Here is a 19491-nt window from a genome sequence, read left to right as displayed (position 1 = left end):
ATTCCCACTCTGTGGTCCAGCAAGGGCACTCGCTCTAGGCTTCCGTCTCCCCAGCCGTGTCTCCTCCCTTTCTGACTGGGTTATTTCCAGGCTGAACAGTTCCCTGACTGTACTATAGTGTCCCCAGCAAAGACTGTCTGCCTAAGCAGCCCTGCTTCTCTTCTCTCCTTGCCAGCAGTTTTATAAGTTATCACACAGTTCTTTCTAAGCAAGCACTTTTATTACAGAGAAAACATATTAAAACAATTAGCATGCCAGAGATCACCCCCTCACTCCAAAAAGGGCTCTGTTTGGTGATTAGTCCTTAAAAGCCCACACAAGGTGTGTTTTTCCTGTGGGTACAAGTTCATCACAGCCTCCCAAGAACCCAATTCTGATGGGGCATCAGTGGACCAAAGACCTTCCAATGCTTTCCTGAGGATTGGGCCCCGCCAGACCAGAGGTTCTGCCAGATTGCAGGATTAGAAAGAAGGCCCTGAGTCATTTTTAAGTGAGGCTATTTAACCAAAAATCCTTTCCTTGTCTGTTGTTCCCTGGAAAATCCAATTTGAATCAGTATATGTGGTGATGGTAGTTGTGAGTGAATTTGCCTTCCCCTTCTTCCCCTCCCCGCACTTCACTCTTCTTAGTTCCTGGAGGGCCATGATTCCCCTTCCTCACGGAAATACATACAGTCCTTCAATAGTACATTTGCATTTTTGATACAATGAACTCCTAAAATACTTAAAACTTAATTCAGTAAGGGTAGACAGATAAAGCATATCTGTGTAAGCATCATTGTTTAGTTTTTGGTCCCATCTTCCCGGGGCTTTCTTCATTACTCCGTTAAAGTATGTGGGGTTTTTTGTTTTTGTTTTTTTTTGCTGGAAAGGTTTATAGTTCGGGATTAATTTGTGGATGGAGGAATGGATGATGTAAGACATAAGAATGCTTTGGAAAGATTTTTTTCCTATTGTTTCAGTGATTTATTTGTATGTTTATTAAATGTTTTACTGGCATGCAGAATATGGACAGGAATTAGTAAAACAAACAGCTGACTTTTTTTCACCAAAATGATGAAAATGACTGGAAACAGAAATTAATGTTAGTTTCTTTTAACTGATCCAGTTATCTAGAAATTAAAGGTTCAAAAACTGACCTCACGTTTGTTTAATAATCAAGTAAGAAATATCCTCAAAATTCTGATTACTTAGTTTTGACTGGGAAATATGGAGGAAATAATGCAAGATGAAAATGATATTTTGGGCACATTTACTCCTCCTATTGTCTCTGCACCAGCAATTAGCTAGCAAATTTAAGCTCGGGCCTATGCTGACATTACTGATAATGCTGGTGTATAGGGAGCACTGCAATAAAAAGTCATTGATTTTAGGTGCCTCCGTTTTTGGGTGGCCATCTTAAAGAGGCCTGATTTTCAGAAAGTTCTGAGCATATACTCTCTGAAAATCAGGCCCTTTTAAAGGTGTCTGAAGTTGAGCATTCAAGAATTGAGGCAAATAAAATCAATCATCATTTTTGCAAATCTTGGCCAAGGATTTTAATGATGACCATGGTGCTTATAAAGCTTGTATACATGTTGTATACTTCAATAATTATCCCTGGTTTCTATCCAGATACTTTGTTTGTCCCATCCATTGATGAGAAAAGTATGATAAACACTGTAACCAGAGGCGGCTCCAGGCACCAGCACAGCAAGTGCATGCCTGGGGCGGCAAGCTGCGGAGGGCGGCAGTCAGGCAACCTTCGGCGGCAAGCCTACGGGAGGTCTGCTGGTCCCATGGCTTCGGTGGCAATTCGGTGGTGGGTATGCCGAAGGCGCGGGACTGGCAGATCACCTGCAGAAACACCGCCGAATCCACATGACCAGTGTACCTCCTGCGGGCGTGTTGCTGAAGGCCGCCTGACTGCCGTGCTTAGGGCGGCAAAAAACATAGAGTAACCTGACTGTAACCCCAGTTTTCTTTTGCAGTTAATCTTTTTAAGACTGAAGTAGTTCAAATATAAATGTCAGTCTTTCTAAACACTAATATTCTTTTTTAGATTCTTTGTTGGAGATCCTGAGATTTGAAGATCTACAAACAAACAATGAGGCTTTTCTGTATTGCCTGGGAGCAATAAAATTCATTTCTGGAAATGCAGTACTCCTTAATGAACTGGTTAACAAAGGAGCTGTTGAAATATTGTTTCAGTTAATGAAACAGATTAATAATATTAAAGAAAATGACACACATTTCTCCAACTTGGGCCACCTCTTAGTCCAGGTCAGCATCTATTTTTATTTTAAAAATATAAATACAAACTCCAATGACCAAATTAAAATTAAATTAAAGCAGCTAAGTTGTGCCTGTTTACATAAAAGAAAAATTGGCCCTAAGTATGTGTAGACTTCATTGAAAAATAGCATTCTCATGAAGTTGTTCATGGCCAAAATTTAGGTTTGTGGAGTACCTTTGTTTTGTGTAATTTAAAAAAAAAAAAAAAAGATTTTAAAAAATGTTTTTATAATTGCTGCTTGAGTGCTCACGGTGTGCTGGATGTAATACCAAAACCAGAGGAAGACCTGCCCCATGTTGCTTACAACCAGAATAGACAGTCAATATAAATCAGCCCCATAATGGCCCAGGAGAATAGAAGACGCTATTACCACAAAACAGTGCATTTAAAAAAAAAGAAAGGGAGTAGGAGAATGTACTACCACATCTTTGCTTGGCAAGTTAGTGTTTGTATACTCTAAAGAAGCAATGAGTTTTAAGGAGACAAAAGATACTTATAATATCCAATCAATCAGCTTACAAATGGTGTGTTGGAAAGGCAGGAATCTATCATGTTCCAAAGGCTAGTGATGACCATCAAAATAGGTTCTTTGCTGTAGAGCAGTGGTTCCCAAACTTTAACAACCTGTGAACCCCTTTCACTAAAATGTCAATTCTCACGAACCCCTTCCTAAAAATGAATATTTTCAGGGATTTTCTCCTTTATCCGAGTATAAGTTATTAAAGCAGTGATCTTGGAAATATAAAATTTGTTTTTGACATGCTTATTACACACTATTTATCATTACAGTATTTTTATTACATTATGAAAACAGCAACACTTTTCCAAGATCTCACTTTCGTAGCTTGTATCACTTTGAATAAGCCTGTTTATAAGACAAGGCTCCTATGTTTCATCATGGAGTATCAGATGTGAAACAGCATGAAAGTATTTAAGAAGCCGCCAACTCAAAGAATTCCTCCTACACGAGCATTCAGGTCTTGAGCAGTCCAGGCAAACAACGCACGTTACAACAAAGCTTAAACTTGTTCTTCTTCATAATTTTAAAAACAATACTAGCTGCCTATTTAATTTAAAAAAGAGCAAAAAAAATCCACCTCCCTTTCCATTTCTTATAAGACATCTTGAAGTTTAAATCTCCTCAGTGTGATAGATATGCTTGCTTTGATCTGCTTAGCTCTTGGAAGTCCAGGGGCTCCAGGCTGCTGGCCCCGTGCTGCCTGGGGTCCCTAGGGACAGCTCTGTCCGCCATTAGGGGATTTTTTCCCGAGAACCCCCTGTAACATTTTGTGAACCCCCTGGGGTTCACGAACCCCAGTTTGGGAACCACTGCTGTAGAGAGATAGGAGTGCTCCAACCTCAGTCTAGTAGATGTAGCAGATGAAATACGTGTCCATAGCTTGATCTGTTTTTTGCATAATTACTTCCCTCCCTTTCACCATGCATACATTGTTGTTGAGGAGTTATCCATGTTTTGGCTGCTTGTATTTCTTTCTAGGAAATAACATTTCATTTAGAAAAAGGTAAATTGTATTAGCTCTGGAAACACATACATTGAGCTAAACTTCGTCAACTTGTCTGTGTCCCTATTAATAAGTGAAATGATACACTTATGAAAAATTTATTATAGTAAGTGGTAGACTATTTTCTACATATTTAACAAACAGTTGCTTTCACATTTGCTGGAAGTGTATGACAAGACTGATGACATAGTCAAAAATATGTATGGCATGATCAGCAATATGTAACAATGAAAGCTATTTATTTCAGTGGGACCATGCACATGGATGAATCCTATAGATTTATGGAATAATGCACATAGTTTGTATCTGAACAGCTTGGCAGTTTTAACTGAAAAAAATCAGTGTGGCTACTAAATTTAACCCTGAATTAAATAGTTTAGACCAGCGGTTCTCAAACTTTAGCAACCAAGGATCCACATTTTGATTTAAAATTTTTTGCAGACCCCCAAGTTGGCTTCTAATTTTCCCTGAGGGTGCTCAACCCCTGCTCAGCCCCAGGCCCTGCCTCCACTCCTGCCCTTCCTTTTCCCCCACCTCTTTCCATCTCCTCCCCCGAGTGTGTCCCATCCCCACTCCTCCCCTTCTCTCCTAGCACCTCCTGCATGCTGCTGAACAGCTGTTCTGCTGCGTGCAGGAGGCACTGGGAGGGGAGTGGGAAGAGTTGATCAGCAGGGCCAGCGGCTCCAGACATGACTTGCAGACCGACTAGAGTACCAGGTGTCCGTGGACCCCAGTTTGAGAACCGCTCGTTTAGACTAATGGCTTGTCTACACAGGGACACTCAAGAAAATTAATCTGAATTAACTAAAGTTGTGAATTTAAAGTGAATTAGTTAAACTGCATGAAACCCCTGTGTGGACAGCCCAGGTCTGTGCTACAGGCTCTATAGTGGTATAGCTACAACAGTATATCTGTGCCACTGTGAGGCACATTGTAGAGGCAGACTGCAGTGATGAAAGGTTTTGTCCGTTGTTGTAGGAACTCCAACTCCCTAAGCTAGGTCAATGAAAACCACCTTCCGTTGACCTAGCTGCATCTACACCATGGGTTAAATCTAGGGATGTAAAAGTTTAACTGGTTAACCGATAAGCTTGATGCTTATCAGTTCCAGTTAACAATTAAACTCCGCTGCCGCCCCATGTTCCCGGGGTCCTGGCTGCCGCCATCCCGGCGGAGCTTCCCCATGCCCAGGGCTCTTCTGCCGACTCTACTGGATCCACTGTATGTTGTATTATATATTGTCAAGTCAGCTATATTACTTACTGGTGAAGTTTATGGGATCATGTCTTACAGAGTATTTAGATAAACTAACAAGTACAAATGACCCGAGTCTTCATCTTGTAATGGCAGGAAATTGATCTTATGATCTCTGGTCAATCTTCTTTTGGAAGGTGAAAATACTCCAAAAGTCCTACCAATATGTCCTGGTTTTCCCGCCCCAAATACAGCAAGCAGATAATACTATGGATGTGAGTAAGAATCACTGCGATTAAACATCTAACCCTGTGCTCCCAGCCCCTGCCTGCCTAGCTGTGGCCCCAGCCTCCACGCCCTTACCCTGTCTGTGTCCCCCACTTTTGGAGACATGGCTCTGTGGTGTGGGGGGTGGACAATAGGAGGGGGCTGGCTTTCAGCACCCCCACTATTAAAAATGTTCCAGCACCACTAGTTCACAATGAATCTACCGCACATATATATTATCTTTGTCAAGTGCCTTTATTAACAACAAAACCAGCCAGTCTTATGTGTAAAACTAAAGCCTACTTTTTTGTTTAACTTTTTACATAATATTTTTAAATGTATTTGCCAATTAGTAACTATACCATCCGAAGAGGCAGTTTGGTAGGAGGCTGGGAGTCAGAATGATTTCTATTCCTAGTTTAGATTGTGTGATCTTGGATAACCATTTATGAGTATGAAAGGAGGGCCTAGATTTGGAGAGAAATTGCAAAAGGCGAGGAAGTAAAGAATGACGTACCAGTTCCCCGAACCATCCAGTGACTTCAGCTGGCATTGTTTTTTGGGAGGGGGGAGGTAGAGCAAGCCTCTGAATATTTTGGAATGGTAAAGCTACTTTATTTTTTTCCCCTTAGAAATGTAATTTTTTCTGCTATTAGCATTCCCTACATGATTTTCCTACATCACTGTTCTTGATGCATTAAAATACGTGATGTCTGATTCTGAGTTGGAATGAATTACTCAGTCATCATAGAGAAATATTGTCTGTAATCTTTCCGTGTTTTCAGGCACGGACAATACAGAATTTTTTTCCTATGACGCACACCCAGAGAATAATAAATGACATTAAGTGCTTGCACCAATGGATGTAGCGATAAACCAAATATTCAATGATAGATACAAATGTTGTAGATGCAGTGAGAAGTCCTTTCAGAAGTACAGAATCTGGTGAAGTCCACAGTGAACAGAAGGGAAATGCATCAAATTACCCACAATGATCAGTGTGGCTAGTGACTGCACTTTGTTAGCTAGTAACTTAAATATGTGGATTTATGAAGCCAGACTCTCTCGCATTGACTGTGTTATGGTATGTCACCAAACGATGCTATTATATACGTAGTCTTCATACATAGGATTTTTTTCTTTTTAGCATGCAAAAAAGTTTTTAGTCTTTGAAGAAATTAGCTGTGTTATGCAATGGTCCTTTGACATAAGCTCAAAATATAATTTTTTTTAAAAATGCCTGTAACCATAATATTTACTTGTACTTTGGGGAATTTTATATAATGGTTATAGCAGGTGGTCTGTGACTTAAGATACACTTCTGACCCAGCTAACCTGTTCTTACTCTACCTATTGCTCCGTTTATCCACGTATAAAATAAATGCTACTACTTACCTCATCTAGGTATTGTGAGGTTTTACTAATTAAAATATGTAAATACTCCCAAGATTCTTGAAAGAAAAGCACTTACAGAAGTGCTTGTTTTTTCCCTTTTATAAATTAATAGTATATGTTTCAGTGTGAGTTCACCAGTACTGAAAAACTGCAGTTGATCAGCTTTGTCTCACTTGCCAGGTTGAGGAAAGTGGCAAGCAGGCACTACATTCTAATGATTTGTGAAGCCAAATTGTATGCTCCCCTGCATAAATCATGATATCTTTGTGAAATATTTATAGCATTTCTTCCATTGCTTGTGTTACCTCTGGGTAGCCAGTTCTCAGCTGAGACATTTAATTTGCAATCTTCAACTCTTTGTAATGCAAGTTAACAGATTTCATAGGGAACAGTTTGGTTAAGTTAAACTGCTATAGCACTTTATTTGGTGGCATGCTTGAGAACTTTGCACAGAAACCATTCAGTGTGAATTCTACAACCAGAATTTTAATTCACACTTAATTGACTCAGTATTTTGTTTTATTTTCAAGTAATTTGTACAGTACTGTGTTTAGTTTGAAATGTCATGATTTATGAAGGAGTGCTTAATTTGAAACCGGTATATATGAGTTTTCTCAGTACTCCGCCATTAATTGCTTGGTATCATTGGGTTTTCCAAAATATGGGATAAAAGCTGATGGATCCCATACTACAATTAGTTTCACTCAGAATTTGGTGTGAACCTCATGATTCTGAAATATAAACACTTTTAAATCTACACTTAATTCTTCCCTCTGTGACATTCCTTTAATTCGTTTCCCTCTGTTTAGCTTGTTTTGTTGTAAAGCATCTTGAGATGCATTTGTACCCTGTGACCTTTCCTTGTATTTTATATGCAATATCATAGTATCTTTTTTACACTGCATGTTTTTTTTTCTTTTTGATCATGCCTTATTTACTTTTTTAAAAAAGAAAACTGGAAGAAATGTGGGATGTAAAGGTTAATCTAAGGAAACTGTTTAAGGAATGAATATTGCAGGAAATAAAAACTGAAAATGTAATTCACCCAAAGAAAAATGACAAAAAATGTAACCGAAAAAATAACCAGAAAATGGGTCAAAGACAAGGAAAGCCACAGAATGGCAGATGATTTGGCCAAGAAACTTGTATAAGATGTTTAGCGATGTCTGCTCACAATCTGGAGAAAGAACGGGAATAATAAAAGCGCAGAACAGTGATGAACTTCCAAACACATGTAAGGAGCGAATCAAGAGATGTGATAAGCACTCTTCAATCCAGAGCACAGTGTAAAATTTGAATACAGTACTTTGAATTGAACTTGCTACTATTTGAATAAATTTCACACACTCAGTAGAGGCAACAAAAGCAATTATCTTATTGTTCCCATGATCATAACTAAAACCAGGAATTAGTAACACTGAGGGAAAATAGCATTAGAAATGTGGAAGAATTGTTCCAAAATCTAAGATAAATGATAAGGCTATAATAACTTGAGAAGAATAACATTTTGTATAATTTTTCCATTTGAATTGACTGCTACCAGTATATGTAGGCATTGCCAAACTCTATTATGTTACTGGGGTAAATCCAGGGTAACTTTCTTAGAGACATAACTGTTTTACCCCACTGTAAATTAGAGCAGATTTTGGCTTTATGGTAGTATGCAAATAGTAAGTTAGAGCCAAATTTGGTCTATTAGGTGTTTATTATAATTACAATAATTAATAATAAAAATGAATAATAAATTATATTCACAAGTCCCCCAAGGAGGCAGGGAAGTATTATTAAACTTAATTTTACAGATAGGGAAATTGAGGCATAGACACATTAAGTGACTTGCCCAAGGTCACATTCAACTAGTAAATCTGTGACCAGGTAGAAGTTTAAACCCTTTCTACACAATTACATTAGTGTTCACCAATACTGCTATTTACTACCACTATATATGTAGTGCTTTATTAAGAATTTTTAAATTTTGCATAAATGTGTTTTCTCAGAGGTTAGTCCTTTTCTAAAACTGACTCTAAACGTGGCATTAGCATGTATACATTGAAAGTTTTTCCTTTTCTTTTTTCTTTAAATAGTAAGATTCACTGAAGAGCACGCACTGTGAGTGCAACGGCTGTGTGTTTTATGAAGGGTTTATAGCTTTTATTCTCTTTGGTAGCAGCATGAAATCCAATTTGATTTGATATGACAATAAAATGTTTGTTTAAAACAATACAGTAGGTAGAAGCTGCTCAGACAACTGCTTACCCTGTTTTCTTTATTTTTCCATAAAGTATATAGTTCATATTGCTGAACAGACTGTTCCATTTAATGAGAAGGTATTATATGTCTAGAGATTTGCTGACTGAAACCATGTTAAATAGATAGTCTTTGTGTCTTTTTAGCCTATATGCAACTTTAAAAACTCATTTTAGAATAAGGAAAATCTGATGATTTCTTCCTGTATTTGCTTTAGTATTAATGACCTGAATTTGAAATTTGCAGTACATCTCTGTTCAAATAAACAATTATGCTTAGTTGTCTATATGGCCCTAGTATTTTAATACTCTTATCTCAGAAGAGAATCAGACAAAGATCCTTAAAATATGCAATAATCGGTTCACTCTATTTTCATTGCTAGAAATTGTATATAGTATTTTATGATCTAAGCTCTTAAAAATAGATTTGTATCACCTGAAAATATTTTGGCTCCTCCATAAACTGAAGACTCAGACTGTGTTTGGCTTTTGTGCTTTTGGATGCAGATTGTGTCCTGCCTCTTACATTTTAACTCTTTAATCCTTACATCAAACAGATTGTTGTTTTTTTTTTAAATTTATTGTTCACCAATTCATTTTAATTTGCTGCTAAAACTGTTACATGCAGTTGCTACCAAAATATAATTACGTATTGAGTGGGGGCTATATTAGTTTGCTCTTGATCAAATAAGACACCTCCAGAAGATCCAGATGTGGATTTCCACAATACATCATAAATTCTGTGTCTAATAAATATGTTAGGTATCCATAAGTAGTCTACGTATGTATCAAATAGGCAACTTTGGCTCAAGCTTAAAACCATTTGTATCAGTATGTGCACATGCAAATTTTTAAACCCTTTTTTTAGTGGGAATGTTATTTGTTGCAGTATCTCCTTGGATTGTGTTTTTCTCAGTTATCTCATTTTTAAGCCAGAGTAGACAATTTCAGTACTTTATAAGGGGGACTTCCAATGAAAACATATACAGTAAGGCTAAATTACAGTCTGAGTAATTCTGTGTTGCCTACCTAAAATCCCACTTCCTGTCCTAACCTGTCATGTAGTCTTAATGTGCATTTCTTAAGTGATTGCTGTATTTCATTCAAATTGGCTGCATTTTATTGGAGTATGAAATTATTCTGGTATGTACAGTGAGTGAGGCAAGCAAGATTTGGCCAAGAGATTGTAAAAAATCCTGATAAAGTGACATTGAGAATGTTGATTATTAAATAATGCAGAAAATACCACAAGCTAATAATGCTAAGTACCTGACTTAAAATGGGGTTAAACATGAAGGGGTCTGTTGTTCTTTATGGGAGCACGCTTGTGTGGGACACAGGCTCGAGTATGGGGTAGTGCTGAGGCACATCACTCCAGTGGGAGCTCTGAGAAGCATTGTGCAAAGGCCCTGAGAACCCTCCAGTGTGAAAAGTAAATGACCACTGCTCTGCAGCACTGTGTGGCGTGCACTCCCTTCTGAGACTAACCAGCACTACTAAGTTATGCAGGAGGGGTCAATGGCATGTCCCCACTCCCCCCTTGCATCCACAGTGAAGGATAATCTGGCCTTTAAAAGAATAAAGTTGCATGAGAGGCACAAGACCAATATTGATCTTTTAAAAAAAATTTATTTTAATCTATGTAATTTAATGTCATACACGTCCTAATCTCTGATGTTTACTCCATACGTGCTAGTAGAAGTCCTGACTGCTTTTTTGTTATCAGAGTGCCAATTTCCAAGATGGTTTAGGTGACATCTAAACTTATTTAAATTTTCAAAAGCACATGGAATTCATAATAGGCAACTATATATTCTCTCTACAGCTGACAGCTACTTTGCGAAACTTGGTTGATTTACCTCTTTCAAGATGCCAGCTCCTGTGTAGTGGTGCAGTTTCAGAGCTCTGGGTGGTGCTGGAGCAGCGTATGAATGATAAGGATATATGTACCAATATTGTCAGGATATTCAGGTATGTATGCAACACTGTTTCGATCATCAAAACCCCCCAGTCTCTTGAGGTCTGATCCTGCACCCATTGAAGTCAATAGTAGCTCCTTCGTTGACTTTAAAGGGGGCTGTGTTGAGCAGTTGAATTTGAAGAGACAGACATTCATTAAATTGCTTGTGAAAAGTCAAGGAAAATATTGTATTTTTATAACTTGTTCTATATTAATAGTCATAAAACTATTTATCTTGGTTAAGGCTAAGATTTTTGTCATGGTTATTTTCAGTAAAAGTCATAGAAGCTGTGACCTCTCTGTGACTTTTGCTGCTGTGGCTCCATGGTTTCCCCCACCACTGTGGTGGCTGGGAGCTGTGGGGTTTCCCCTCTGACCGTGGCAGCTGGAAACTGCAGGGGGGGCCCCCTCCACCCACCTCAGCTGGAAGCTGCAGGGTGACCATATTTCCCAAAGAGAAAATGGGACATCCCCAGCTGCTCACCCACGGGTTCCTCTCCCCTTCCGCGAGGCTGTCGCCTGTTGCTGGAACCCTGAGGAGGGCCCCCTCAGGAGTCTGTCACTGGAACCTTGCAGGGGGGACCCTGTCACTGGAACCCTGCCAGGGCCCCGATGGCTGCCAGCTCCAGAGTCCCGCATGTCACGGAGGTCTCTGGAAGTCACAGATTCCATGACATAGATGTAGCCTTAACCCATGGCCTTATAAACATGGATTCATTTTCCCTTTTAAAAAAAATGTTTTGTACCACTGTGATATGTTAATCTCTGTGGGCCAAATTTAGATTTTATTGTTTAGGATGTCATTTCCTGTCCTTTAAAGAGAAATAAATTGTTTTTATTAGTAGTAATTTATTTTAATTGTTTTTAAAATGGCAAAAGTTATCTTCTGGTGTTTACAACTCAAACCTTACAGCAGGGATTAGATTTGCATGTGCACAAAAATATGTGAGACGTAGGGACATTATTACTTCAGCCATCACAGAGCACTCTAGGAGATTAGGTGTGGGAGATGGGGCCGTCCTTGTGCAGATGAAGGACTTCTGGTTAGTTTCCCCTGAAGAATCTCATTGTTGCCCAGGTTGCTCAGTGACCATTCCCCAAGAAGATGTGGTGCTTGCTAGGGAAATCCACCAGAGTGGGTCACCTCTAGGGTATGTCTACACTGCAGAGTAAATCCAGGGTTCGAACTCAGGTTCAAGCTAACTCCCCTTCCGCCTTCATACAAATCATGCTAACCCAAGGCTTGGACACAGGGTCCCAGGACCTCATGGTGGTGAAGGGTCCAAATTTGAGTCAAGCTGGGACCAGGGATTCAAGCCCTGTTGCTTTGCAATGTAGAGACAGCCCCACTGAACTTGTGTTCTGGGAGTCTGCCAAAAGTTTTCCACAGTCCCACGGCCAACTTTCTTTGTCCTCTGAACAGTCAAGTTTGTTGAACACTCAAGTTTTCCCAGAACAAAGGGCTAGAACAGTCACATTTTGGGAGGGAACTAGAAAGTCTGGAATTGGGCTCACATAATGCAGTGTAGATGCTGATGCCCAGTTGGGATCCAGGGTTCAACAATTCCTAACCTAGGGTTACAAATGAGTGTAGACACTCAAGCCGTAGGTCAACAAATCAAGGGACTCTGAACTCAAGTTCCACTGATTCTAGGCTTACAGTGTAGACATATCCCTAGAAAGTATCTTGTAGTATGTATGAGTAGCAATTTGGGCCTCATCTTCACTAGGAAATGAAGATGTGCTCGTAACTCAAGTTAGCTAACTCTAAGTAAAATCCTAGTGAAGACAGTGTAGTTTTCACACAAGCCATTCAATCTGCTAACTTGGGTCAAAAATACAAACTACAATCTGCCTTGTCTTTACTAGGATTTTCTCTCAAATTGGGAACCTCTCAGTGAAGACAAGGCATTGAAGAGTTCCCCATGTCGCAGCATAAATCTGGGCAGGGTTGATTGCAATATTGCAAATTCTGAATGGGGTGGTAAATAATTTGAGAATTTTGCAGGAGCTGGATAATAGAGTGTTGAGGAATTTTCAGGGAGTGGAAAGGATGTAGGCACCAGTAATTCTGAGTTTAGTTTTGAATAAAAGTTTGCCTTTGTGCTGCTGTGATAAGTTCCTCTTGCTGTTGGCTGCTAGATTTACTGAAAAGCAATGTTTCCATTGACTTAATTGCTCAATCCTATCCCCAACAACTGTCCAGCCCCTGCTTTCTAGCTGGCAAAGGCACCACGTCCTAAAGGGAGCATGCCACCAAGAGCAGCTGCTTCTGAGTTCTGCCCTGGTTTCCTCTCCAGCCTTTAAAACAGGCAGAGCGTGGTTCTTTATGGTTTGTGCAGGGTAGTTTCCATAGGCTTCCTGGGCAGGGAAAGCACAAAACACTTCTCAGCCCTAGTTCCTTCTCAGTTTGCTCCTCTCTGTCTGTGTAGTCTGGTCTCCAAAGATGAGTCAGTTCTGGGGTTTTGGTATGTTTTCTGTACATTTACTTCTTTCAAGGAGAGGTGGTTTTCTTTGTAGACTGGCAAGTTGCCAAGGCTGAGAAGACAGGAGCATTTCCTAGATTACATCTGTGATTCAGTATAGATATGGGGTAGGCAAACTTTTTGGCCCGAGGGCCACATCTGAGCATAGAAATTGGATGGCAGGCCATGAATGCTCACAAAATTGGGGTTGGGGTGTGGGAGAGGGAGAGGGCTCAGGCTCCGGGGTGGGGCCAGAAATGAGGAGTTCAGGGTGCAGGCAGGGGCTCCGGGCTGGGGCAGAGGGGAAGGAGTGTGTGGGGGTGAGGGCTCCAGCTGGGGTGTGGGCTTGGGGGTGAGGCTGGGGATGAGAAGTTTGGGGTGTAGGAGGGTGCTCCAGACTGGGACTGAGGGGTTCGGAGGGTGGGAAGGGGATCATGGCTGGGGCAGGGGGTTGGGGCATTGGTGTGTGTGTGTGTGAGGGATCTGGCTGTGGTGCAGGCTCTGGGGTGGGGCTGGGGATGAGGGGTTTGGGGTGCAGGAGGGGGATCAGGACTGGGGCAGGGATTGGAGGGAAGGGGTGGTGGCTAAGGGGTGCAGGCTTTGAGCGGCGCTTACCTCAAGTGGCTCCCAGAAGCAGTGGCATGTCCCCCGCTCCACAGGTGCCACCCCGTCCACAGGCACCGCCCCTGCACCTCCCATTGGCTGCAGTTCTCATAAATGATAACTTCTTGTAATCCTACTTGATTCTGCAGACATTTTCAGGTGCAATATTAACTGGAAGTAAAGGCTTAGCCAGTTAACCATATAGCAGTGATATCTGTAGGCCAGTGTGGCCTCGCTCCTCTTTGAACCATTAGGGTGGTGGGTACAGAGACATAGCAGCCTGAGGAGCTATAACGTTGGGTCAGATGCAGGAAGAGAATGCCTTGAAGAGAGTTGGGAGGAGTATTCCTCATCCCTGCTGGTTTAAAGAATAGCACTGATGGAATTATATTGGGCACTAGCAGGCATGCAGAAGAAATGATGTCCTGTTCTTGTCTACCCCTGGCATCCCATACTGTCTTGAGGCTAAAGGCCTCTGCTTAGTGCTTAAGGAATTCTATTAGTGTTGGCATTCATGCCTGGGCTAGGCACATGGGTTGAGGAAGGCTCCCCATGCCCTCTTCCATCCCTCATTGTACTGGCACAGGAATAGCTAGAATTTTGTTCATTGTTTGTGTTACACATGCACAATAGTTGTTACTATAAATTCATCGGAGTTCAGTGTCATTCTGTTCTGTAACTGGCTGCCTGTATCTATAGTAGAAGTACTAGCATTTCATTCTGTGTCTTGGAAAATGTTACTTTGAGACTTGAAAGTAGAATGAATATATTTTATTTTGCAGAAGAAATAAAATGCTGCCATTTATATATATTTTATTTTTGTGTGTTTATAGCAAACTTTCTTCCTACAATGACTGCTGTGCAGCTCTGGCAGCATGCTCCAGATGTTATGTCTTATTTTTAGCCCTTCTAAACAAACACCAAAAGAAGCAGGTCAGTATTTTCATCTCCTGCTTTTTATATTTTAATCCTCTGTGTCTCTGTTATTGTATGTGTGTAAACCCATTTTCAGTGACCTACTTTCATGCACATTTACAAGATAATAATTTAAAACAGTTGACAGCATTTCTATATTAAGGAAATGGAATCATTTAGATTAAGAGGGCAACACAGAGGACAGACAGTTGATTAACTTGTCTATCCTTAGCGCACACATAAGCTATCCTCTGAATATTTATATTCTTCCCAAGGTTTTAAGTAGTAGTAATGTTTTTTTACAAAGCAAGTGGTTTATCAAATAGCAAAAGTTTTTCCATATTTAAAATTGCTTAACTTTGGGAGCCCCCACATTTCAATTGTGGAAAAAGCTACAACTTCTTTTTATTAAATATCTAAACAAGCTATCTAAGGGTACATCTACACTGCAGTAAAAAAAACCCGAGGCACTGAGTCTCAGACCTTAGGCTCACATTGATTGGGCTGAGGGCTAAAAATTGCAGCATAGATATTTGGGCTTGGGATGGAGCCTGGGCTCTGGGACCCTTCTGCCTTGCAGGGTTTCAGAACCAAGGCCTCAGCCCAAGCCTGAACATCTACACTGACATTTTTAGCACCACAGTCAGTCCCTCAAGCCTGAATCAACTGACCCGAGCCAGCCGCAGCCATACCATGGGTCTTTTATTACAACGTAAACATACTCCCAAGTATGGATTCTTATTATGTCTGAAAAACAGACAGTGCCTTCTACCAAAGCAACACAAAATTATTTGAAACATATAGCTAGAAATAAAAGTATTTGGGAATTTTCATATCTGAAAGATTGGTTAGAATTATGAGTATCCTGTTTATACGCTGTAATAAATAACTGGTTCATAAGTAAGCACAAAATGTTTGTTGGCTGAGAACGCTGAGATTTTTAACCTGTCATATTTCTACTTTTAATAAATGGTTCTCATCCCATAGATCAGCTTTGTTTTTGCATGTTAAGCACCATCTCTTCTTTATCAAAATATCACTTAATAAGCAAATTCACTGTTTGTTAAAACAAGTTTATTACTGTGTTGTGATGATTTTGTGTATGTATTCAGAGTAATTTCTCCTTACGATTCTTATACACCCACCCAGAGCTATTTGTACTAGTGTAATGCCGACAGACCCCGGTCAAGACCCCGGTCATTGGGATCGAATCTGGGAACTCTGGAGCTGAATGCATGATCCTCTACTGCATGAGCTAAAAGCCACATGGCCCTTAGCTAAGGCTGTAGTGCAGATTCATTAATCTCTAAGTGGTCTTGGTGCCACTAGAGGGGCCAGAGCACCACACCTAGGAGGTATGTGGGTTACACTAAGTTACTGAAGGCCTGCGATGGCAGAGAGGGAGTCTGAATGATCTAACAGATCACTTTCCTCTCTAATGTTTTTAGTATTTTATAAACATTAGAGCTGTGAGGGTGCATGCACGTTTTTGAAGTGCAGGTGGCATCACTACAATGTATAGTACTGAGAGTTAGTGGGTTTATATATCATCTTTTATCTGTTTAAAAGACAAACAAATCTCACAACCCAGCAAAAACTGTGGGAGGACGAGCAATGAGAGTACCAATGGATCAATCACAGTATTGCCAATCCCAAGCATTCAAAATAATGAGGCAGGCTTCAAAAAAATCATAAGATTGTCTTAAGGTTGTGAGATTTTTTTTTTTTTTAAAACATATTTTGTTTTTTGTCTCTTGGTTTCTGGGGCTCTAGCATATACCTGGGTTGAAGTATCTAGCTTTTCTCTGCAACCATAAGAGCTAGAAACTTACTTTAAAGAAAAAAAAAAAAAGGTGAGTCATTCTCAAACAAGTAATCAAATACTTTCAAGGAGCTGTGACTTTAAGAAAAACACCAAATGTCATGATGACTCATGATTAAAAATGTCAGAGCTGGAAATACCACAGTTATTGAGCTTGCTGAGCAGCTTCTTGTTATCACTTGACTGCTCTGAGAAGATAGGGAGGGTTAAGTTGCCAAGATTCACATAACTACATGTGTTGTCATCTCACATAAGAAGGGAAGTATGTGTGAGTTGGCAAGATGGATCTTCAGGGGTGGCAGGGTTGCTCAACAGTCCCATTTTTAGACACATAACTGACCTGGCTCTCCTTGGTGCCTTCTCCACAGCTGTTTTTGGAGAGTGTTGGAGAGTCTTTGTTGGCTCTGTACCTCTCAAATGTCATGCATAATGGGCTGCCATGGATGCTTATCTTGGGACTCAATATCCTGTATGTTGTGCCATGTGTACTTTCCCCAAGCTCCCAGCTGTCATTAGTGTTCGAGGCGTTTCTCACCTTTTCTTCAGAGCTATTTGGAAAGGCAGATGAGCACAGTTCCTATGCTCAAGCTCTCCTACCTCTCACATGTACTTCTTGAGCTGCAGCTATGTGAAGCATAGCTTTCTCCTCCTGCTGAGCTTGCTGATGATGGTGATGTCATTAGCCACAGGGAGGCCCTCTTTTAAAACAGGAAGAAAGTATATAAATGGGGTGATGATTTCCATACAATGGTGTGTGTGTGAGTAAATATAATTAGAGACTAATCTTGATCTTACATATTTCCCCCTCCTCCCTTCCCTCCTCTCCCCCCACCCGTTGAAATTATTGGGTTGTCATTACGAATAGTTTCAGGTTGACCAAAATGGCATTTGTTAGTAAACAAACTATACGTCCAAGAAAATTTGCCCAGGTCTAGTTTTAATACTCACTTTCTAGAGAGGCACTGTCACGATTACCCGACTATCTGTCCCTGGACCCCTGACTGCTCTCTCTGCGTTCACGCCTCCAGATGACAGGGCTCCTCCTTTCACCCTTCTTGGAGTGGAATCTCACAATTCTCCCACTCTTAGACCAGATCCCTGGGCTACAGTGTCCTGTGAGTACTTAGCAGGGCTGACTATGATCAGACCCTGCAGGTCTCTCCTTTATTGATGTGACCAGTGGTTAATGCACAGTGACCAGACAGCTTTCTCCAAATCAAGGTGTTGCTTAATTTTAACAGTAGGAACACAGCTCCCTGTAACAGAGAGAGGGTTTGAACACTCAAAGCTGCTCATAGGCTGGTTCACTTACTACCCCCTGAATGGTAACCAAGTAGTCCAACTTAGTCAGACCATCCTGCAGGGTCTGTCTTGTTTCCCTCTGCTCTGTTCTGCTTGAGCAACTCCTGACAACTACCCTATCCTGGATCTCTAGAATCACTTTTTAACTGTTTAGTGTCCTTTTGATTTTAGGTTCCAGCCTTGGTAGGACAACTGTGGAACTCTTAGCTGGAGCCTGTAAGTGGGATCTTTACAGTTAACCGATGCTATGACAGAGTATTTAAGACTAGAAGGGACCACCAGATCATCTAGTCTGACCTCCTGGATATCACAGGCCACCAATATCACTCAGCACCCATACACTAAACCCATTAGACCAAAGTATAACAGTGCTCAGGAGACTAGATTATTATGTAGTAGAGACAGAGAACAGGAGGGCCTGAGGTGGACTAGTGCTCATGGCTCCACAATGGCAGGGAAATGATTAAGTCCTGCATCTTGGCAGGGGGTTAGACTAGATGACCCTTGCGGTCCCCAGGGCCACCCAGAGGATTCAGGAGGCCTGGGGTCTTCGGCAGTGGAGGACCCACGCCGCCGAATTGCCACCGAAGACCCGCCCTGGGACCCGCTGCCGAAGTGCCGGAAGGACCCCCCGCCGCAGGTTTCGGGGCACTTCAGCGCCAGGTCCCAGAGAGGAAGGACCCCCCACCACCGAATTGCCGACGATGCCCCAAAGCGGAAGAAGCTCCGGGGGCCCGGGCCCCGCAAGAGTTTTCCGGGGCCCCCAGAGCAAGTGAAGGACCCCGCTCCAGGGGCCCCGAAAAACTCTTGTGGGGGCCCCTGCGGGGCCTGGGGCAAATTGCCCCTCTTGCCCCCCCCCCTTAAGCGCCCTTTTTTAATACAGTAGTGACAGAGACCCTTCAAAAACATACATGTATGTTAAAGCCCCACCACAGCACACCAGTTTAAAGAGTGATGATGGTGATTGGTCATTACAGAGCCAAGAACTCTTTAAGATTTTCTCCTGGGGTGTGTGTGGGTGTGTAAATATTATTCTAGAGATATAACAGATACAGTATGATAAATAACTCATGTTGGATTCTCTTGTATTATTAACTTTTGCTTAGAGAAAAGATCTTCCTGGGACAAATGTTCTGCAAAATCCCAAGGGAATTTTCATGGTGATTAATCTGAACAGCCACAGAGGGTCAGCCTTTCCCTACAGTATGATGGCTGATAATATGTCTGGCTAACAACATGCATAACTTCAGATATTTAAATTGTGATAATGTTTGGTTTTTTTTCTCCAAAGAGATGTTGTAATAGAAAGATTCAAAATATATGCTTTAGACCAGGGGTTCTCAATCTTTTTCTTTCTGACTGCCGCCCTCCTCCCCTCCAACATGCTATAAAAACTCCATGGCCCACCTGTGCCACAACAACTGTTTTTCTGCATATAAAAGCCAGGGCCAGTGTTAGGGGGGGTAGCAATCAGGGCAGTTGCCTGGGGCCCATGACACAGAGGGTCCTGCGAAGCGAAGTTGCT

At 41.2% G+C, this 19491-nt stretch overlaps 1 protein-coding gene across 9 annotated transcripts in view; it reads left to right on the top strand.

Moving 5' to 3' along the window:
* The window catches only part of ARMC2 (armadillo repeat containing 2), a 165017-nt gene that overhangs the window by 114799 nt on the left and 30727 nt on the right, over positions 1-19491 (top strand). For all 9 annotated transcript variants that reach the window (XM_039531129.1, XM_039531132.1, XM_039531130.1 and 6 more), the window contains 3 exons: positions 2041-2261; positions 10725-10870; positions 14761-14860. In XM_039531129.1, coding sequence (XP_039387063.1) covers positions 2041-2261; positions 10725-10870; positions 14761-14860 — 467 coding nt within the window. The remainder of the gene's footprint in view (positions 1-2040; positions 2262-10724; positions 10871-14760; positions 14861-19491) is intronic.

This window comes from Mauremys reevesii, linkage group 3, assembly GCF_016161935.1.
Source record: "Mauremys reevesii isolate NIE-2019 linkage group 3, ASM1616193v1, whole genome shotgun sequence".
Lineage (NCBI taxonomy): Eukaryota > Metazoa > Chordata > Testudines > Geoemydidae > Mauremys > Mauremys reevesii.
The sequence above is the reverse complement of the archived record's forward strand: the minus strand, read 5'-3'. Positions and strand labels throughout refer to the sequence as shown.